We start from the raw sequence: 19,127 nt of genomic DNA on the forward strand, positions 1-19,127 counted from the left end.
CCGCGGGACCCGCCCGGGGTCTCCCGGCAGCTGCGGGGCCGCGCACCCTCCGCGGGCGGCCCGCGATCCCCCCTGCCCCGGAGCCTTGCTCGGTGCTGGCCGCGCGCTGCCGGCTCCGGCTGCCCCGGCGCTCCCCGCCCTGTCCAGCGGGAGCTCGCTCTGGCCCCGATCTGGGGGCTCAGCCCAGCCGGCGGGCCCGGGGCGGTGCCGCCTTCCCGGGGCCGTGTGCGCCCAGCCGCGCCCGGCGCTTCGTTCCCTCGGCTCGCGGTACTGCCGCGCTTGGCGGGCTCGCTGCCGCCCGGCAGGTGCCTCCCAGAGCCGGATCGACTTTCCCGTTTCCTCTCAGGACTTCCCACTTCCCAGCACGAACTTTTTGACTGGGATGTGTTAAGAAACAGTGATGTTTTCCTTATCTTTTTTTTTTTTCATAACCCCTGACAGATCCTGCCTTGCTGGCTTGTTCACCTTCCTTATTCATATTTTTACATAACTTACAAGTATTTTAATGGTATGAACTAACTTTTTTCAAGGATGCACCCTAAAATCTGAAGGCTCACTGGGTGAACTACATCCATGCACCAAAGTTTTCTTCTCGTGGAGCAGTTAGTGTATCAGGCTGAATAAAACACGTACAAATTAAGCCTGTAGTAAGTTGTAATAGATTTACAGCAAATAACTTGAGGTATCACATTGTCTGTGAAGCTTTGTTCATGCAGAAGCATTGCATATAAAACTTTTTTCCCTAAATCTGGATTTCCGTCATCCTAGGAGAGAGCTTCTCTCCCCAGACACAGGGCAAAAGGCTCTTGCCACAGAACTGTCACAGGATCTCAATTTTGTACATGTGGGTTCAAAATCTCTCACCTAGGATATGGATGGAGATATGGAAGTGCTTTTATAGTTGCTATTTAGTGGCTCTTCAAATGTCAGCTGCTTGACAGAGATGAATTAGTCAGTGTGGTCTAAGTAGCAGTCCAAGGTGCTAAGTCATTTAATGCTCAGCTACAGAAATAGAAATGTTTACTGATGACTAGTGTGTATAATTATAATTCTGGATATTGCACTTTCGTCCTGTGGTCTTCAGCTGTTTAATAGAATTCTATTATTTAATTATTTCCTGTGACTGGGTACCTCTACACATCCATTACACTTTTATTTTGTATAATTTATTACGTTCTCTGTTAGTATAGCAACTTTTAGTTTGAAAATTTAAAATCCCTTTTTTAACTACCTTTCCTAAAAGGTTGAAGTTGGATTCAAGGAATAAAATCACGTTCTCTGCTTTATGTACCTTTAACACTAAGAAACGGCTGCAGTTAACATTCCCTTCAGAATGCTGTTCCCATCCATGAGCTGTCTTTCTGCACATACATCTCTGAAGTGCTCACTAGGCTGTTCTCCAGACATCTGAATTCATTCTCTTACCTAAGGCTGTGTCATGCTGAAACCTGCCTGCCAAAAGATCTGGTCCTTCTCTCCATATGGGCTGGCATGGTTGCTCCCAGGGCAGCAGGGTCAGCAGGAGCAGCGTTTGAAGGATAACTCAGATCTCGTCCCAGCTGATCACCCACCTCTCAAGAACCAATCCTACCACTGAGAAGGTGGTAGGACACTGTTTCAGCTTTAGTGTTGGAGTAGTAACTCCTGACTGGTAGTTTATGAGGCTTGTAAACAGCGTTAATCTGAAGCGTTGGCAGGTTTGGGGGTTTCATTTCTGTTGTGCTCTGCGCAGGCAGCCTTGTGTTTGGAATGAGCTGTGCGATCAGGTACACAGCGCCCTGTGCCGTGCTCCCCCTGAAGCAGTGTCAGTCTGAAGCAATGGGGTTGCCTCACTCTGCCGGGGTGAGTGTGGCTGGGTTGGTGTTTGAGCCTGAATCTGGCCCCTCCCAGCGGTGTAATGCAGGGCTGGGGTGGGCTGGGGTGGTTTCAGCCCGGCTGTCTGGACACACCGTCAGGAAGCAGTTGTGTTGATACGAGGGATTACAGGTACCTGATCAGCCTGTACCTGCTCGTCGTCTCTGCAGGTTCCTCAGCCTGTTGCAATCCAGTAAGTTCTGCAGAAAGGAGACACTTTCTCCACCAGATCCCACAGCCTGTTAACCTTTGGCTGGGGAGCTGTGGAAAACTGCAGGGAAATAACTCCTGATGCAGCTGAACTTTCCATTAGAGCCTGAGCCACAGACTTGTTTCTTCATGGGCGTGTCCTTGCACTCTTGTACTTAGCCCTCCTCGGTAGTTACTTAAAATAGACTGCAGAAAAGCACCCTTAATGTGAAATAAACATTCAAACAGAATTGGTGTGCAGTAGCACTGCACTCTGGGGAAAAAAAAAATGGTTGTGCTTTGTCTTTTGATGGAATGAATAGCTGTTAACCTAAGTATGTTTGGGATGCATACATCAGAAGCAAATAAATTCAATGAAATTCCATTTCTGGAATGATTAGAACTCTAAAGGAGCAAGTCAAAAGATTTTATATGAAGTCAGAGTCAGGAAAAGATTAAAAAATGCAATGATCACATTTATTTCTGTTTTTTTTTGTGTGTTCAATCCTCTGTACTTCTATTGAAGTGAATAATAGTAGTACTACTTGCATGTGTCAATGTGAATCTTTTCCACGTGCACTTGCAAGGCCTTTTACAAAGGCCTTTTACCCTATTTACCAAATTGTTGGCTTTTTTTTTTTTCCACTTCTGTAGTCCAGTTTTTTTCCTTGTTCAGAATTTAAATGTTCATCCTCGAATTTGCTTATAATTACTTTTGTGCGAAGTTATTTATGAATTCTGTAATTTAGAGAGCACGATCTGGGTTTGTCATCCAAATATTCTTTTCACATGGTTTTGCTTAAATAAATGATAGACTGATTTCGGTAAATAGCCACTTTTTTTTTTTTTTTTTTTAAGCTAAACATGAATTAAATGACAGTGTGCCAGTTTTGCCATTTTAGATCAGTTTGACCAATGGCTTGACAAATTATTTCTTTTTTTCCCCTCAGTATTCTTGGATTTGTGACTCTACCCATGTTTCAGTGTTTTCTCTTAAAGGAGTAACTTACATATAAAAGTCACTGAAGCATTGTGGGGTTTCAGTGTGTTGTTTGCTTCACTGAAATATTTAGCAGACAAGCATTGAAGTGGCTCATTTGTGCCTTCTGCTGGTGCAGGACCTGTAAAGTTGTTCCATGAGCTGGATTCCAGATGAAAAATAGCTTTGTGCTGGTTTATTTTTTCAGCTGAATTTATTCTATTGTTTGTTTTGTGCATGTCAGTGTAGAAATGTGTGTTGACATTATGCTGGGAAGAGAGCATGAAGACAAAGAAATGGTCAGGGAGGAAGGGGGAATTGAATGCAATTTGCTTTTTGTTTGTGTTTTCTGGCACAAGCGCTGTCTTAAATACACATCAGCTATAGCCTTGATAACCCTTGGGGATCCTGTAGAAATAATCCAGAGAACCACTCAAGTCTGAAAATCTGATTTAAATTCTAGCTTTAAGTGTATTCTTTAAATAAATATTTAAATTGTATAATAAATTGAAAGAACTGGCATAGCTGTGCAAACAGTGCTAAAAACAGTGCCAGAGGAAGGTCAGTTCCTTAAAGTATTTTGAAACTTTGTGGATATTTGACATTTGGTGGTATTGAAAGGAGAACTATTCAAAATGTTGCAGGCTTAAAAGAACTGCCTTGCACAGTGAATGAGGGCTGCCAGAAAAAATTTGTTGTGTATGACGGCTCTGTATTGTGTGCTCCTGAAACCAGACTGGGGAGCCTCCCATCTTAATGTTTTTTGCACCAGTGAATGCCTAAAGAATGGATTTAAGTGCTGTGCTTTTGTTCATCATTCCATCAAACTACTTTTAAAACATTTGCTGGTCCACTGCTTTCAGGAGCAAGGGCTGTGTGAAATCAGTTGTTAGGAAAAGTAGTTGTGGCAGTATAAAAATATCTTTCCCCTCATGTTTTTCAGGACTACAAATAGTTAGCAGCTTTAATACTGGTTGTATTGAAGAATTGCTTGAGGGTTGTATCACCCAGCTGTTGAGGAGGGCGACTCAAATTTTGGAGCAGTTTTATGAGTCTTTGGTGGTGAACTGAAAACAAACCTGCTTGACTGATTTCAAACGATGCCTCCGAAGCTGCAATCGTGGCTCAGTGGCCCCACAATAGAGACTTTCAGTTGAATACTTCTTCCAAATTTCTCAGTCATCAGCTGTGCTCAAAAATCCCAAGAAAACAGGAAAAAAACCACATCTGCTTTTGCACAAACGTTCCCTCTGAGGTCTCCGTTTTCCATTCTCAGATGAAATCACACTTTTTTCTTATAATAACTTGGTCTGTCACATGCCCTGAAAACAACTGAGTGAGTCTATTAAAAACAGACAAAACTGTAAGTGAACTTGTAATAATAAAAATAATTCTGAATTTATGGTCATGGGATAAAAAATATTGTGGTTATTTTACAACACTAAATTGAAATTTGTACATAGTTTAAACTTTGTATCGCAGGTTTTGATGCACTAAATAAACTGTTAAAAGATTATAATTTAAGCAGTTGACTCCTCTTTAGTAGTAAGGTTGCAGCTATAGGCACTTTAGTCTGTAGCTGTGCATTTTTGGGGAAGAGGCTGAGTGGTGGGTTCCAGGACTGTGCTGTACCTTTTCCACCTTGATCCAGTTAAGGCCTCACATATATTAATTTGTCATAGGATTCTCTAAAGCAGTGTAATATTTTTCTGTGCCAGGACCTATAAAATGTTGCCTTACCCATTTCATATAATCCTGGTATCTGTTGGGGTTAGATGAGCCCCAGTGGCACCTCAGCTATTGCTGCAGTGTTTTTTATCTCCTGTTTTATGACTGCACCCACAAAAGTCCCAGTTTGAGCTGCACAAACAACAGGGCTGTGAGATGCTGTCCCTGAGCTCAGGGAGCTTCTCCTCCGAGACTGCCTTGCAAGGGAGCTGGAGGAATGGTGGGCTGGGAACAGCCTGTAAAGTCTTTCAACTGTTGAGGTCTGTTTCTGCTTAAAAAATGAGTGTTGCCTTAGGATTTGATGAGGAAAAATGACTGTTACGGAAAGTGATCCAAATTTAAGCTTCTCTTGTAGATAAATTGCAAAGATTACTCTTTATAGATACAGCTTGTTCCTCATCCCTAACAGGAAAGAAATGTCCCAAGTGGTTTTGCTCATCTGTGTACTTATGTTCGGGATTTCCATGACAGCACTGAGTCAGAAATGCACCTCTTCAAGTTCTGTGCCCTTTTGTGCAAGCAGAACTCGTGCCTGGGAACTTCTGGAGGCAAAGAGCAGCTGGGTTTTATTTGAAACCTTAAACTTTGCACGCAACAGCTAAAACTCAAATGAAAAAGTAGTACTTCTAAAGATGAGGGAGGGCTGGGGGTCTTTGGGGCTTGGGTTAGGATTCTAATTTTGTTTTGTTTTCTTTAAATAATAGGCTCAATCATTATTTTAGTTTCTTTTAAGAAGCTGTAGGTTATCTGAAATGGCTCAAATGCCTTATGTTAGATCAGTTCTGTATGTGATCAACTTGGCTGCGTGGATGTAAAAGAAACCAATAAAGGGCACATCTTTTTGGGAGATGCCTAAATTCACCCTGCAGTAATACTCTATAGCTTTATTAATTTTTACAATTTTTATTTGAGTTTCAGTTGAAATTTATCTCGTATTGCTGTCTGCTTATAACCTGTTCAAGTCCTTTATCATCACAATCAGTACAGCATGTATTGAAAGCTTATGGAAAATGTAATTTTGTCTGGTTATAAAACTGAGCACTGAAAAAGATAGCTGCATATTAAAATTTTAAATATAAAAGGAAAGTAAAATGTGGCTTTTTAAAATTAGCCATTTAGAGATGTCTTTCTGCTGTATGAGTTTTTGTTCAGTGAAGTGGAACCATTCCTCAAAACAATTATGGGATGGCTTTAATAGGCTTTAATTTTTTAAATAGGATATATTGGATAGCCTAATTTCAACCAAAGAATAATAAGGGGAAGCTGAAAGTATTTGAATTATATTTTTCTAAAATCTTAGCTGGGGAGGGGGCAAAATCTAAAATGTCAGCAGAATTGTGTTTTAAAGTACTGTCCTGCAGCAGCAGTGGAAGGTTTGCTGTCTGCCAGTGAGAGAATCCAGCACTGCTGTGATGGCAGCTGTGTGCTCTGCAGCTCGGGGAATTCAGATACTGGAATGATGGGTTCTTTATTGCACTTGGGTAGGATGAATTCAATTTAGTGCTTTCTTATAAATGGTATTAACCAAGTAAAGCTCTGTCAGAAGATGGTGAAGTTGTAGGTGTACAGGCCCACACTTTGACCTGTTACTTATCTTGTGATCCTTTTTCCAGACTAAGAACATTATAATGGTTAAACTTAATTTCCATTCCATTAAAATGTGGTGGACAAGGAAAAGGGAGGCTTTTACTGTATCTTTAGCAGCTGAGTTGATGCTCAGTGGAAATGGGGGTCGTTGGGATTCTGCTCTCCCTTGCACTGGGACGAGCCCTCAAATGCCCTGCATGTTGCAAAGGGGTCTAAACCCAACCAAAGCCAGTCTCTTCTGCTGCCTTTGCTTTTTGTCTGCTCTGTTCTGTGCCTGTGCCCAGCACAGAGAGCTGGGAGGGCTTTGCCTGGCCCGGGGGATCCGGGCAGTCAGACCTGGTCGGGTCCCTGCAGCCGCTGCTCTGTTGCAGCCTCAGTCCAGATATTTTCTTTCCTGCTTAGATTATGTCAATATTTCTTCCAGAAACCACCAGAGGGAGTGATAAGCTCTCAGAAGTGTCCTCCCATTTTAGAAGAACTCTCAAGGCAGTGAATATAAAAATAAGAGTGTACTCTAGTGAGCTATGTCTGAAATGTACACAATTTCTCATAGCAAATTGTTGGAGAAACTTTGTAACTAGATCCTGCCTTGAGTTTGAGGTTAAAAAAAAAAAGACCAAAACAAAACAATGCTCCCAAAAGTCTTCCCTATGTACTTGTTGTCTAAAAAATTATATACCTGTAGAATGCATTACAGAGGCACTCCTGGTCTTTACTTCCATTTCACTTCATCCAGCTAACGTATGCTGATGTGAAGACAAGTAGATTAATACTGATGGCTTCTAACACTGAGAAGACAGCTCTGATAAATTGAAGCCTAAATTGAATGAGAGGTCAGCTAAAACATTATTTGATACCCCAAGTGCTGTACTTTTACATTATCTTTAGTGAATAGAATTTGCTAGGACTGCTTCATTCTTTCCTTGTAGCTATATCTAAAACATGTTGCAGATGAAGAATAATTTGTTATTCTTAAGACTAATACTTCTTGTCCTGTCTTTTTTTTTCCCATTAATGTCAACAAGATTTTATTGTCTAATTGCTTCAGTGAAAATAGGTCTGGTGATAATAACATCAATTTATTGTCTTGATGGAATTATTGATAAACTGCTGGAAAGAAGTGGGTCTTTCAGGAGATGACAGCAAGAGAATCTGATCATGAGACACAAGTGACAGTTGTTGTGTTCCTGACCTGAAAGAATGTAGTTTAAATATTTGGATGGCTTGAGAGAAGGGGTTTTATTAGACAGGACTACCTTTCAGATAAGGCTACAATAGCAAGTAATTTATCATTGAAAAAACAGGAAGCATGTGTATGGGTAGTCAAAAACAGCCCTTACCAGAAAACTGAGTATTCAGGATGACCTAAATACTTTCTTTTTCTTCTTTACCTTACATAGTTCATGTGTGCTACTTGGGCTTGTCACTATTGCCCAACAGCAATGGTTACTGTCAGCTTTGCCTGAGATGGTGGTGGGAATAGCTGAAAGCTCAAGTATCACAATTTCAAGCTGGAAATGAGTTGTCTGTTTAGAATTTTCTACTTGGTGGGGTGCAGAGGGGGTTTGAAGCTTTTTTCAGTGCTTAAACAGATAATAAAGAAGAGATAGAGTAATTTTGTAAGCTAGGTTAACGTGCAAGTTTGAACACTGGTTATGGACATGAAAATCCTGTTTTCTGATCTGGGCTCCAACAGCTTAAATCACTACAAATGTTAACTTTTTAAACTGTACTGTAAACTGGCTGTATTACCTAGGAAGTAGATCTGCAAACATGTCTAAACATGAATTTTGTATCTGCCTAAAAAGGGTAAAAATCAGGGAAGGTTTCTGACAGAAATATAATTTCAGTTGTGCAATTCTGCCTGCAGAGCTGGATTTTGTTTTATGGACACTTTCCTGAAAGTAGGAGAGAAAGGAGGAAGATGTGAATCAGCATACTGCTGATTTTTAGTACTTCTCAAGTCCTTTCTTCTTCCTTTCATTTTACTTTATATACAGGCATGGACTGCATCTCATTAGTATCTCTTGAAGGTGTTTAGGGAACTTCTTGAAGAAGGATATTGTATTCTTGTTTTTTGAAGGATTTATTTTCCATGCCATGGTGGTGGGAACTCACCTATTTTGTAACAGAAATTGCATCTTGTTTAATCAGTCACTAAAACATGATGCAAAAGTGCTTTATTCTTTCTCTGTTGGTTTGAATAACTTTCTTCTTGCTGTATTTGTTAACCCACTGATCTGTTTTTTTTTTTTCTGTTTCAGTCAAAAGACAAAATGATGAGAGGCTCACGCCGAGGGTGTGTTAGACTCAGGGTAAGTGTTGTTTTATTCAGTACTTAATGACTTACTGTGTATAATGTGTCCTAATGGAGAGAACTGCAAGGAGACTTTTGAGGTTTGGGCTGTATTCCTGACTCTGCAAAATGCTGAAATAGTGTAAGTATTTAAAGAAAGAAAACATTAGAGGTCAAGTGACATGCTGGGCTAATTACATTCTGTAATTTATATATGGTATAAAAATACTATACATTTTATATGATATATTAGAAGGCATTCTGTGGCAGAGTAAGATGGGTTAGTAGTAGAATGCTATGAAAAATTTGCTGTTTGCAGTTCTCATTTCTCTGTGTGTGGAGGTCCATGTGTATATACACAGATATATATGTGTATATATTGTACTGTGGAACTGCTCCTTCTGCCCTGATTTGGTTTTCTTCTCTTAATATGTCCTAAATGTTTGGACCCTGTTTAGGCCTAGGCTTGAGCTTAGTGAAACACAGGAAGACTGGAAAGGGAAGGGAGAGCACTGCTGGCAAAGTTTTTGAAATGTGTTTGTAGAGGGGTACACAAACTGGGGAAAGAGAGGCAGAAGATGCAGAGTGGGAAAGCTGAGCATTACCTGTTTGAGGCACTCTGGCATGGGACATTCAGCCTTGAGTGCTGCTGTTGTAGCTGGAAGTGACAGTACTGAAGTGAGGTGATGGTGCTGGGATGTCTTTGCACATGCCCAGTTTCTACCTCGTGGTCACGCTCGTACCAAAACTATTTCTTGCACAAGTCCCTTTCCTATATTTTTTTCCAATTTCTCATAGAGTTTCTCGTTCTGGCATGCGGCAGTCTTGTGAAGAGCTGGAGCAAGTAGAGGGAAGGAGTTAGGACAATGATGGGTATGAATGGGAGCATTTTGAAAGTTGAAGTAAAGGAAGTCTAGGGAAGGGAATCTGTGGTCTTAAAAACAATGTGATGAGTGTTGAAGGAAAACTGTGCATTTTCCAGCTACTCCTTCCTTCTGTTTAGTCCTTTCTAGTCTTTCTGGGGTACCTGTAGCCTTCTGAGACTCAGAGAATCCCCATTAACTTGGATGGTGACTTCTTTGCACTTTGCCTTGCTTGATGTATTGATATCTTAATTCAGAATTTCTTTAAGGGAAATGTATGCTCAAACCACTGTCTGGAACAAGACATTCCCAAAGATTCATGCGGAAGGTTTTTTCATTGTGCAGAAAAATTCAGTCCAAAAAGGCATGCCTGCTTTAATAGTGCTGTGAGCCTGTCACTGTGGAGGTTGGCCTCAGCCTGCCAGTTTAGGAAATATTAAAAGTGAACAATCTGTTCAATATTGCCTGGTCCATCTTTATATGTACTTAACATAAAACAGCCCCTTTCTCTTCTCCAATCTGCCACTCTTCCATCACCAAACGTTCTTTGGAGTTTTCTAAAAACTTATGGACTCCCCCAGCCTTTCTCTGAATACATGTGATTTGCTTATTTGGGTGGGGTTTTTTGTTTTGTTTTGGTTTTTTTGTGAGGGAGGAAGGAATCTTCCTTTTTTCTACTTTTGTAAAGCAGCTCCCCTGTCAGATGACAGTGATACTGGTAGCTGAACAGATGGGCTTCTGCAGTCTGAAATTCTATCAGAGAGGTTTTCTGTTTAGAGTAATTGTTGATTTGTAACTGTAGGTGTGAACATAAACAAACATGTAACTTAAGCAATTTGGCTAAAATATTTCCTTTTCTCTTGAATGGATTATGAAAAGCTTGTTCCTCACCTTTTTGCTCCTGATGAACATTTCACGGGCCTGAAGTTTCATCTTCAAATTCTTTTGCTGATTGTCTTAGTGTACTTAGGAAAGTGTAGTCATAAAGCATTCTGTGTCATCTGCACTATGCTTATGTCCTGCTAAAGTTTTCTGGAATATCCATAAACTTTCCTGCTCTTATTTTTAATTTTACTTGTTCATATGTATTATGTGCATGACAGAGGAAGCATTTTCTGTGCTTCTGGCTTTGCCCCAGTGTTGCAGTGACAGTATGTGCACCGTACACAGGTTTGTGCTGAGTTCACAGGCCCAGGAGAGCTCCCCTTGCTCCCACACTTAGGATAGGTCAGGATTCAGCTGTCTCAGTCTGTGTTTACATGAATTTTACCTGGATCCTCTGACTTTTTGGTATCTTTAGCCTGGAGAAAAGGAGGTTCAGGGGTGTCCTTATCACTCTCTACAATTCTCTGAAATGAGTCCGTAGTGAGGTGAAGGTCAGTCTTTTCTCCCAGGTGACAAGTGACAGGATGAGAGGAAATGGCCTCAAGTTGCACCAGGGGAGGTTTGGGTTGGATATTGGGGGAAATTTCTTTACTGGAAGAATGGTCAGCCATTGGAACAGGCTGCCCAAGGAAGTGGTGGGGTCACCGTCCCTGGAAGTGTTCAAAAGGTGTGTGGATGTGGCACTTGCTGAGATAATTCAGTGCTGAACACCGTGGCGCTGGGTTAACAATTGTATTTGTTAATCTTAGAGCTCCTTTCCAACCACAGTGACTCTATGATACAGCTGCTGAGAACGATATTGTACAACTTGCAGTGACCTTCTGATTTACTGCACAGCAAAGCATGTACTGAAAGTGCCAGATATTTCTTATCTACTGGTGTGTTTAAAAGAAACCTGGTGCTTGTTCCTGGCACTGAAGGTATTCAGAACTATACTGCCTTGGATACACTTTTTTTATAGTGATCACAGAGCTGTCCATGAAAAGCCTATATGGAAGATACTCTTGGAGAAATTAAGTGGCACTTTTTATCAGTGGAGGGAAATAAAACAGCTTGGAGCTATCCTTTCCTGCTGCATTGCCTTGGATTACAGATGGTTGGTGGTGTTCTTACCTAGGACTGCTCCTGCCACTCTGCTGTGGGGCCTGTGCTGGTCCCAGCCATGCAGGACCTGTTCCCACAGGCCACAAATCTCATGTAGGGACTGTGAGGAACCTGTGTGGGTAACACTGACTCAGCTCCCTCTGCCCCCATGTCTGGACCCAAACCATCCTTAGGTTTTGGCCAGCCTGGTGTATCCCTGACCCCCAGCCCTGCAGCTGCTGTGAGGTACTTGGCTGAATGAAGGGAAGCACTGGTTGGAATTGACTCAGGGCTCCTGCTAGTGCTGTTAGTGTTTGTGTACTCTGAGAGTAAGGGCAGAATTTACCCTTTAAATATGTGCACTTTCCAGGGATGTCTGTTCTGTGGGAGGGGGATGGATGCAACAGATCCTCGTGCTGTGTCTTCTTGGAGAAAAGAAACTGAGTAAATCCACTGGTGATTTTTGAGCTAAATATTTAATTTATTGGAGTTGGCAGAGACTTTGAATTGTCCTTTTGTGTCTTCTCCTGGGTGAAACTGTTATTTATTATAAGTGTTGGAGGGAGCAGGAATGAAAATGCGCATAGATTTGTAAATAGCTAAGCACAGATGGTCTTTAATTAATTTGCATTTTCTTGTAATAATTCATGAAGAATTAGAAGACAAAGCCAGTTGCTTCTGATATGTCCTGATTACTTACTGTTAATATTTACTTAGGGACTGAAAATTAGATCATGCAGTGTACTAGTGACATGACATGATGGGCCAAATTCATTCTGCTAGAATGATTTATTTTTTATTACAGGCTGGTAGATAAAATCAGGTCAAGAGCTTCTTTTTGCAGAGTACTTATGAATTATTATTTTTGTACACTGAAAATACATATAAAATATTGCTTCTCACTCTTCTTTAAAATACAAATTGGAATGTAGTAGGGAACTGCTGTAGCATAAAGCCACCTCCATTATAAAAATAAAAGATGCATATTATTATCCAGATAATAGCTTTGCAAACATTCACTGTTTTTTTTCTGCAACTAAAAATTTATTGTTTTAAAGAGCTGACTGCATCCTATGACTGAACAGAGAATCTTTCTGCTCTTTACCATATTCAGTTTCCTTCTAATTTGTCAAAGCTTTTTAAATTCCAGTGGTGTAGTGATAGAGTGTCTGCTGCTGATGTCACTGCTTGCCTTATCAGGATTTTGTTCTTTGTTTCACAGGGAGCTGTGATTGGTATAGACGATGAGGACGACAGCACCTTCACAATAACTGTTGATCAGAAAACCTTCCATTTTCAGGGTGAGCTGAAAGAAGAGATTGTTTTTTCTTATAATAGATTCCACTTGTATTTGATGGATGATTTTAAATGTTTGGCAACAGAACAGCATGAATGAGCACACTGAGAACATTCTGGATCCAGGGGTGCTGCAGGTTAGGCAGGGATTTACATCTGCAGTGGATACATATGTGCTAGAAAGAGACTGTAGCTCTGGCAGGATTTGGAGATGAATAATGTAAAGAATAAATCACTCAAGGGGAGAAAGTAAATGTGCTTCTGATTATGGGTTTCGCTTACAAAACGTTTCTGATCTTCGCTATCAAGATACAATTATGCACTTCTTTATGAAGAGAATCAAGACTGGTCTGAAGGTTGCAATTTCTATCCAAATAGAACTTAATGCTCAATTATGAGGAGACTAGAGGCAACGTTTGGCTTAACGGTGGAGCTTTGCTTCAAGATTTACCAGCTTGCATTCATTTCATCTACATTTCTGTGTCTTGTCTGCCAGTCACCATTTCTCTGCTATTATCCTTTTATTCACATTTCCTAACACCAATGCCATCTGCCACTGCTATGTTTCGTCATTGCATGCTATGGCTCACCGGTAGAAAGGGTAAGGCTCTACATGATTGCTATGTACTCCTTAAATTATTTTGTCTGCAGCAGGAGGACAAAATACTGTGCTGATATTGAATAGAGAAATTCCTTTTTCTGAATGTTAAAATCCTAAGGAAGTGTGATGAAAATATTTTGCAGATAACGTTTGTTAGTCCTTTTGCTTTTCTTCTAAAATGCAGTGACTAAATAATTGCTTTGTATAGAGCTGGAAACTGTAAATATCCTAGAGGCACACTTGCATTTAAGCAGTCATTTTAATTTATGTAAACTCAAATAATTCTCTAACTTATATTGTACTGTACATATTTTTAAATCAGTGATTTGCAGATGGGAATTTTCATCAGTACTGTTGCTTTTGTGAGATTATTTCTAATGATAAATATTAATTGTACACCATATTGTCACTGGCTTCTGTATTCCTTGTGCTGTAGTTTTTCCTAAATGCTGCTGCTGTCCTCTGGCTTTTCACTGCATTGAGCCTTGTAAATGTACCTTCATAATGCTGAGCTCGCAGTAATACTTAAATCTACTGTTCCCAAGGATAACTGTTAAAATGCAAGCTAATTGCTAATGCAGTAATGGAATGCTGTACTAGGGCAGTCTTTCAGTACTACAAAGCTAAATACTGCTGAATATTTGAGAACTTAATACAGGTAAATCTAGAAATCTCCGATCTTTAGTTACTAAGATGAACCTTTTTTAATACATCTTGTTTTCAGTGATTTGTTACGTGCTGTATTCTCCTTTGGGTAGCTAGATGTCTTAAGAAAACTGATAGTATTTGACATAAGTAATGTTCTGCTCTAAGTAATATTGATAATTTTTGAACAGCAATATTGTCACATTTTGTGCTTTGTAATTTCTCGTTCTCTGCATTTCATATTAGGCCAGGATTTATGTATCCTCCTTTAGTGTACAACTAAGATATTGTACACTATTTTCTGTATTATGCATTTTCTATTAGCATATTATGAAGATAATGTCCTTGATACCCAGGAATTTATAATGATACAAGCACAGTATTAATATACATGGTTTTAATGCAAAAATGTATGAAGACAGGTAAGATACCAGTCCTGTGATATTTCAGTGTTAAAAAAGGTCTGTGAAACTATATATGTAGTTCTTACAGCCACTGTAAATGCATTCTCACCTCATTGCAACCTCTGTCGTATTTATGTCAAATGTTTGTACATTGTATTAAATTAATTCAGTATTACACAGGTTTTAACATATGCAAAATGTAGGTCACTTTCAGTCATGAATGGCAAGTGGTTAATAATGTAAATATTACAAAATGTATGCTGAGGCTACATAGGATATATAGGGCAGATTTGGGGAATAATCCAAGAAAACAGACAAAATTCCTAATTCCTTCCCAATTTTAATACCTGATTAATATAGAGCTTTTGTTCTGCATGATAGTCATAGCTATAAATTCACTCACCCTCTATAAAAGAAGTCTTGGATAAGAGAAGACTGCAGGAATTACAGTCCCTTCCCTCCTTCCTCCTTGCTGCCTTCCTTCTTTCTCAAGGACAGAGAGGGATTCAAACAAGCTGGAGCCTTGCTGGGGAAAAAACAGAGCTTTAAAAATCCAAGCTTTCAAAGATCTCCTGACCTAAGTTGGGGTCCCATCTGCAGTGGAACAGTTTCTCTTTCAGGCTGTCCATTCACTCAGACTTTAAGTACTGGGGCCTCAGTGAGATTTTGCTGACAGCTAGTGATAGAATTTGAATTCATGAAAAACGAAAGAAAAACTTCATTCTGGGTTAATTAATTACTTCTTAATGTCAGTTGCTGAAAATTGTACATCTGACTGACACTCTAGAGATGAAAGTAATGAGATGAAGGGCAAGTAAGTAATTTAAAATTGTCTGACCAACTTCTCACGTGGAAGTTGATTCCATATCTGTGTGTTTATGTGTAACTGAGTTTCCAAGGTGCCAAAGCTCTAGCATCTCCCACTAAGATTTGCCTGTCACTGGGTTTTGGCAACTTCTGTGTCTTTCTCAGAAGAAAAGTTCATGTTTTGTTTCTACTTTTCTGTTCTCAGCTGTGCTTCCTTTGTGGCCACCCCTGTATTGAACATCAGTAAAAGTTAAAAAAAGTTTTCATTACAAAGATATTAAAAGTTTTGAAAGATGACTGGGTACATCCCACATGGGATCCATATCCTTAGCACCTGGGTATAAAGGACAGAAGTGAATTGAATAAATATGGGCAGTAAAGCAAAGAGCATGTTTTGTTTTTACTGTCAGCTTGACTTTAAGCTCTGCCAGAGTGCCCAGCAGATTTTTTCCCCTGTATTTTATTGTTATATACAGGTATATTGATGCTTGTTCGCATTGGAGGGGGACGGGAGGTAGAATGACCTCAGAAATTTTAAAATAGATATAAAAGTAATGCATTTTATCTCCTGATTGGCCCTTGTTTGGTCATGCTGAATATCCAGTTTCATGGCTTGCTTGTAAGGCTTTTGAATTAGGTAGATCTTAAAATATTCCCTCGTGGGTTTTTTCAGATTAGATGCAAAAATCCATTCAAGTTGCTGTAAGACATTTAGGATAATACTTTTAGTTTAATTTACCTTCCTGTCAGGAAGCTTTTTCTTGGTAATATATTTTTCCTTGCTGCAGTACATGTCCCTGTTCTAAATGTTCCATAACTTTCAAACACTGTGGGGGTTGGGTTTGTTTTTCTTTTAACATCTTCGTATCGTCATCAAACTTTAAGCTCTTTCCATTTGGAAATTCACTTCTTCAGTCCTTCATATTACTTAGCTGTTCTTTCTCCTCGCTGGGATGCTTGTGACTTAAATTCAAGAGTGGGAACATGATGTTCAAGAGACTCTGGCAAGGGTATTGTTGGATTTCTTTTTGATATTTGATTTGCTGTCTAACCTGAAGCAATAATAGCTCCTATCTAGACTGAAATACTTCACTAAATGCACATTGTATGCAGAAAAAAGAATTCACATTTTTAAAAAAAATGGATTTTTAAATTCCTACCTGAAAATCCAGCTCTTATTCTTACAGCCTGCAGTACAGTTCCTTGGAAGGCAAATCAGTTTTGTGTAATAAAGGATGAAAAGATTGGAAGCAGTCCAGTGCATTGATCTGAGATGATTTTGCTTTAGCTTTTGTCTTTCCTTTCCTATTCCTGCCACAAAAGTATCTGAGAAATGAAGCGTGAATATTGCTGGGCAACTTACTCTCCTGTTACATGAAAGCTGTCAGCTGGTAAAGGTAGATTTGTCCTTTTTTTCCCATCCTTTCCCAGTTTTGGAGCTTGATTTGTGTCTGCCCACCATCCCAGCTGAGGAAAAAGGGAGACGTGCCCAGCAAGAGGTTGCCATAATGTTAAAAAAGCAAGGATTTTTTGTTAATATGGGAGGCATTATTATTGAGGATATACTGGGGGCTACAAAAGCCTTAGTTGCTCAGCAGTATCAGAATTTGAGATTTTAAGTATTTGCATTATGTGTCAAAATTAATTATATTGGTTTTATACCTGTGTTTCAACATTACTTGCAGAAATAGCCAATATTTATAGTCTTCTAGAAATCTTTGACATTGTCCACCAAATAGATGACAGGAAGCTGACTGCTCTTGTGGTAGAAAGAGGCACTTAAGTCTATCACATTACCTGATTTAAATAACGATTCATAAATTGCAGCCTTTAAAAACAAGAAGTTTTAGAGCTTTTTAAGTCAGGCATTGAAAAGTGCCCGGAGAGGGATTTTGGTGTGAATTTGTGGTCTATGCTGGTTTCTTCAGTGATGTCTAAAACTGCTGTGACAACATCGTTTGTCCTGAGTTAACATTTTCCTGGGTCTTTTGGGCTCCTGATGATGCTGAAACAGTGAATTCCTCCATGCTATGCTCAACTGTGCTTTTATGTTACAGAGGAGGATGAGCAGCTATGATCAGAGTAAAACTGAGCTTCCTGTCATCCTCCCTTTACCTGACCAGGTCTGGGCTGCATCTCATCCTCCACTGACTGGCATCAACTGCAGAAATTCCTCTGTGAGCCAGAGCCAAGTTTAGCTTTTGCAGTGATTTTTCTGTCTTCCCCTCTCTTTCCTCTGCCTCCTTTTTGCTCTTGATGTATTTTGAGTAGTTGGAACATGTGATCAGAGTGCAGGGAATGGTGCATGGTTGTGCTTTTCCTGTTTCATGCAGGTCCTTCTTGCACCAGCAGCATCTTGTGTTGTAATTGTCTGTTTTCCAATCACCCCCTGGTTATGCCATTTTTAATGGGACTTCCTGTACTCAGTTGTTATGGTTATATATAAACACATCTTGGATTTCTGTTTTTAAGTTTGAAGCTGCAGATTTCAAAATATGTGTTAAACTTGAGAGAAGCAAAGGAATAATACCATGAAACAGTATCTTTGTGATGTGTTGATTTGTTTTCTTTTTTCTTCCTCTGGAAGAAATTGTGACTTTTGGCATCAGTATGAATCTTTTATCTCAACTGTGTATGTGATACATGGCTAGTATTTTGGAAGGGGAAAAATGGCCAGAAAATGTCTCACTTATAAGGAGGGGAGAGATACTGAGTAGTTCAACACTCATTTCCTTCTGTTTTAACAAGAAATTCCAAATAGTAATAACCTTGAGTTTGACCTGTTAAATTTACATTTATTTTTTTGGCTAAGAAATGGTTATTTTTTGTTCCTTTATTTTGATTTTTTTTTCTATTCAAGACAAAATATGGTTTCTACCTTAAACCTTAGTAGTTTCAGACCTTTGTCAGTGGGATCTGCAATGGAAAAAAATCCTTTCCTGTGAGGGTGGTGAGGCCCTGGACAGGTTGCCCATAGCAGCTGTGGCTGCCCCATCTCTGGAAGTGCTCAAGGTCGGGTTGGACTGGGCTCTGAGCAACCTGGGACAGTGGAAGGTGACCCTGCCCATGGCAGGGGGTTGGAATGAGATCATCTTTAAGGTCTCTTCCAAACCATTCTGTGTTTCTATGATTAATTTTAAATGCAAACATACCCTAAAAGCCATTTCCACAGAATCTACCGTATGAAATATTGTTTAGTGTTGCTATTATTAATATTTAAGTATTATTCTCTAGTGAAAAACCATATACTTGCAGATTTGTCCCACACTCAGAAATGTTTAATTACAAAATTACACATTATGTATGGATTTCCAGAGAGAACCTTGATCATGTGCTTCCTTTGTCACACAAGTTTCCACCCAAAGCTATGTTCCTGGCTGATTATAATGCTTGCTAAAAAGGCTTTTGAGCTTAGGTAACAATAAAAGAACAGTTTAGTTGATTTCTCTAGATCACAGATTAATTTTACAAACACATTGTCCACAGGAGACGTTTTGACGCCTTTTGTTTGGCCATGACTTTGTGTCTTGTGACTGCCCAGGAGTTTCCTGTAGGGATGGGGAACTCAGGCTGGTCAGACACCTGCAGAACAAAAGGAAGGTTGATTTATGTGTGTGGGTGGAGAATGGCATCAAGGGGGAGGATTAGGAGGAGGGAGAATAATGATTGTGACAACTCCAAAATGAAGATGTACAGGAAATAATATTCAACCTCCTGCCAGATGTGGGAGCTGCATGTGTTAGAAGGATATTTGTAAGCAGTGGAAGTACAGTGTTTTGCTAGGCTTGTATGAAACCCTGCTTCATCTTGCATGTTTTTCTACGATTTGAAAGGCCTTCAGTGACTTTAAATAGCAATTTATTTAGCCATGGAACAGTCCTGTGATGCATGACTTTTCCACCTTATTGAG

General features: G+C 39.8%; 1 protein-coding gene across 3 annotated transcripts in view; it reads left to right on the plus strand.

Annotated features, from left to right (window-relative positions):
• The window catches only part of OSBPL9 (oxysterol binding protein like 9), a 58,100-nt gene that overhangs the window by 367 nt on the left and 38,606 nt on the right, over window positions 1-19,127 (plus strand). For all 3 annotated transcript variants that reach the window (XR_010722479.1, XM_066192808.1, XM_066192809.1), the window contains exons 2-3: window positions 8,602-8,652; window positions 12,687-12,765. Coding sequence is in view for 2 of the 3 variants with exons in the window: in XM_066192808.1 (XP_066048905.1) it covers window positions 8,602-8,652; window positions 12,687-12,765 (130 nt within the window). In the remaining variant the exon portion in view is untranslated. The remainder of the gene's footprint in view (window positions 1-8,601; window positions 8,653-12,686; window positions 12,766-19,127) is intronic.

The sequence above is a fragment of the Chamaea fasciata genome, unplaced genomic scaffold (genome assembly GCF_029207755.1).
Source record: "Chamaea fasciata isolate MVZ Bird 193981 ecotype frontalis unplaced genomic scaffold, bChaFas1.0.hap1 SCAF_10, whole genome shotgun sequence".
Lineage (NCBI taxonomy): Eukaryota > Metazoa > Chordata > Aves > Passeriformes > Sylviidae > Chamaea > Chamaea fasciata.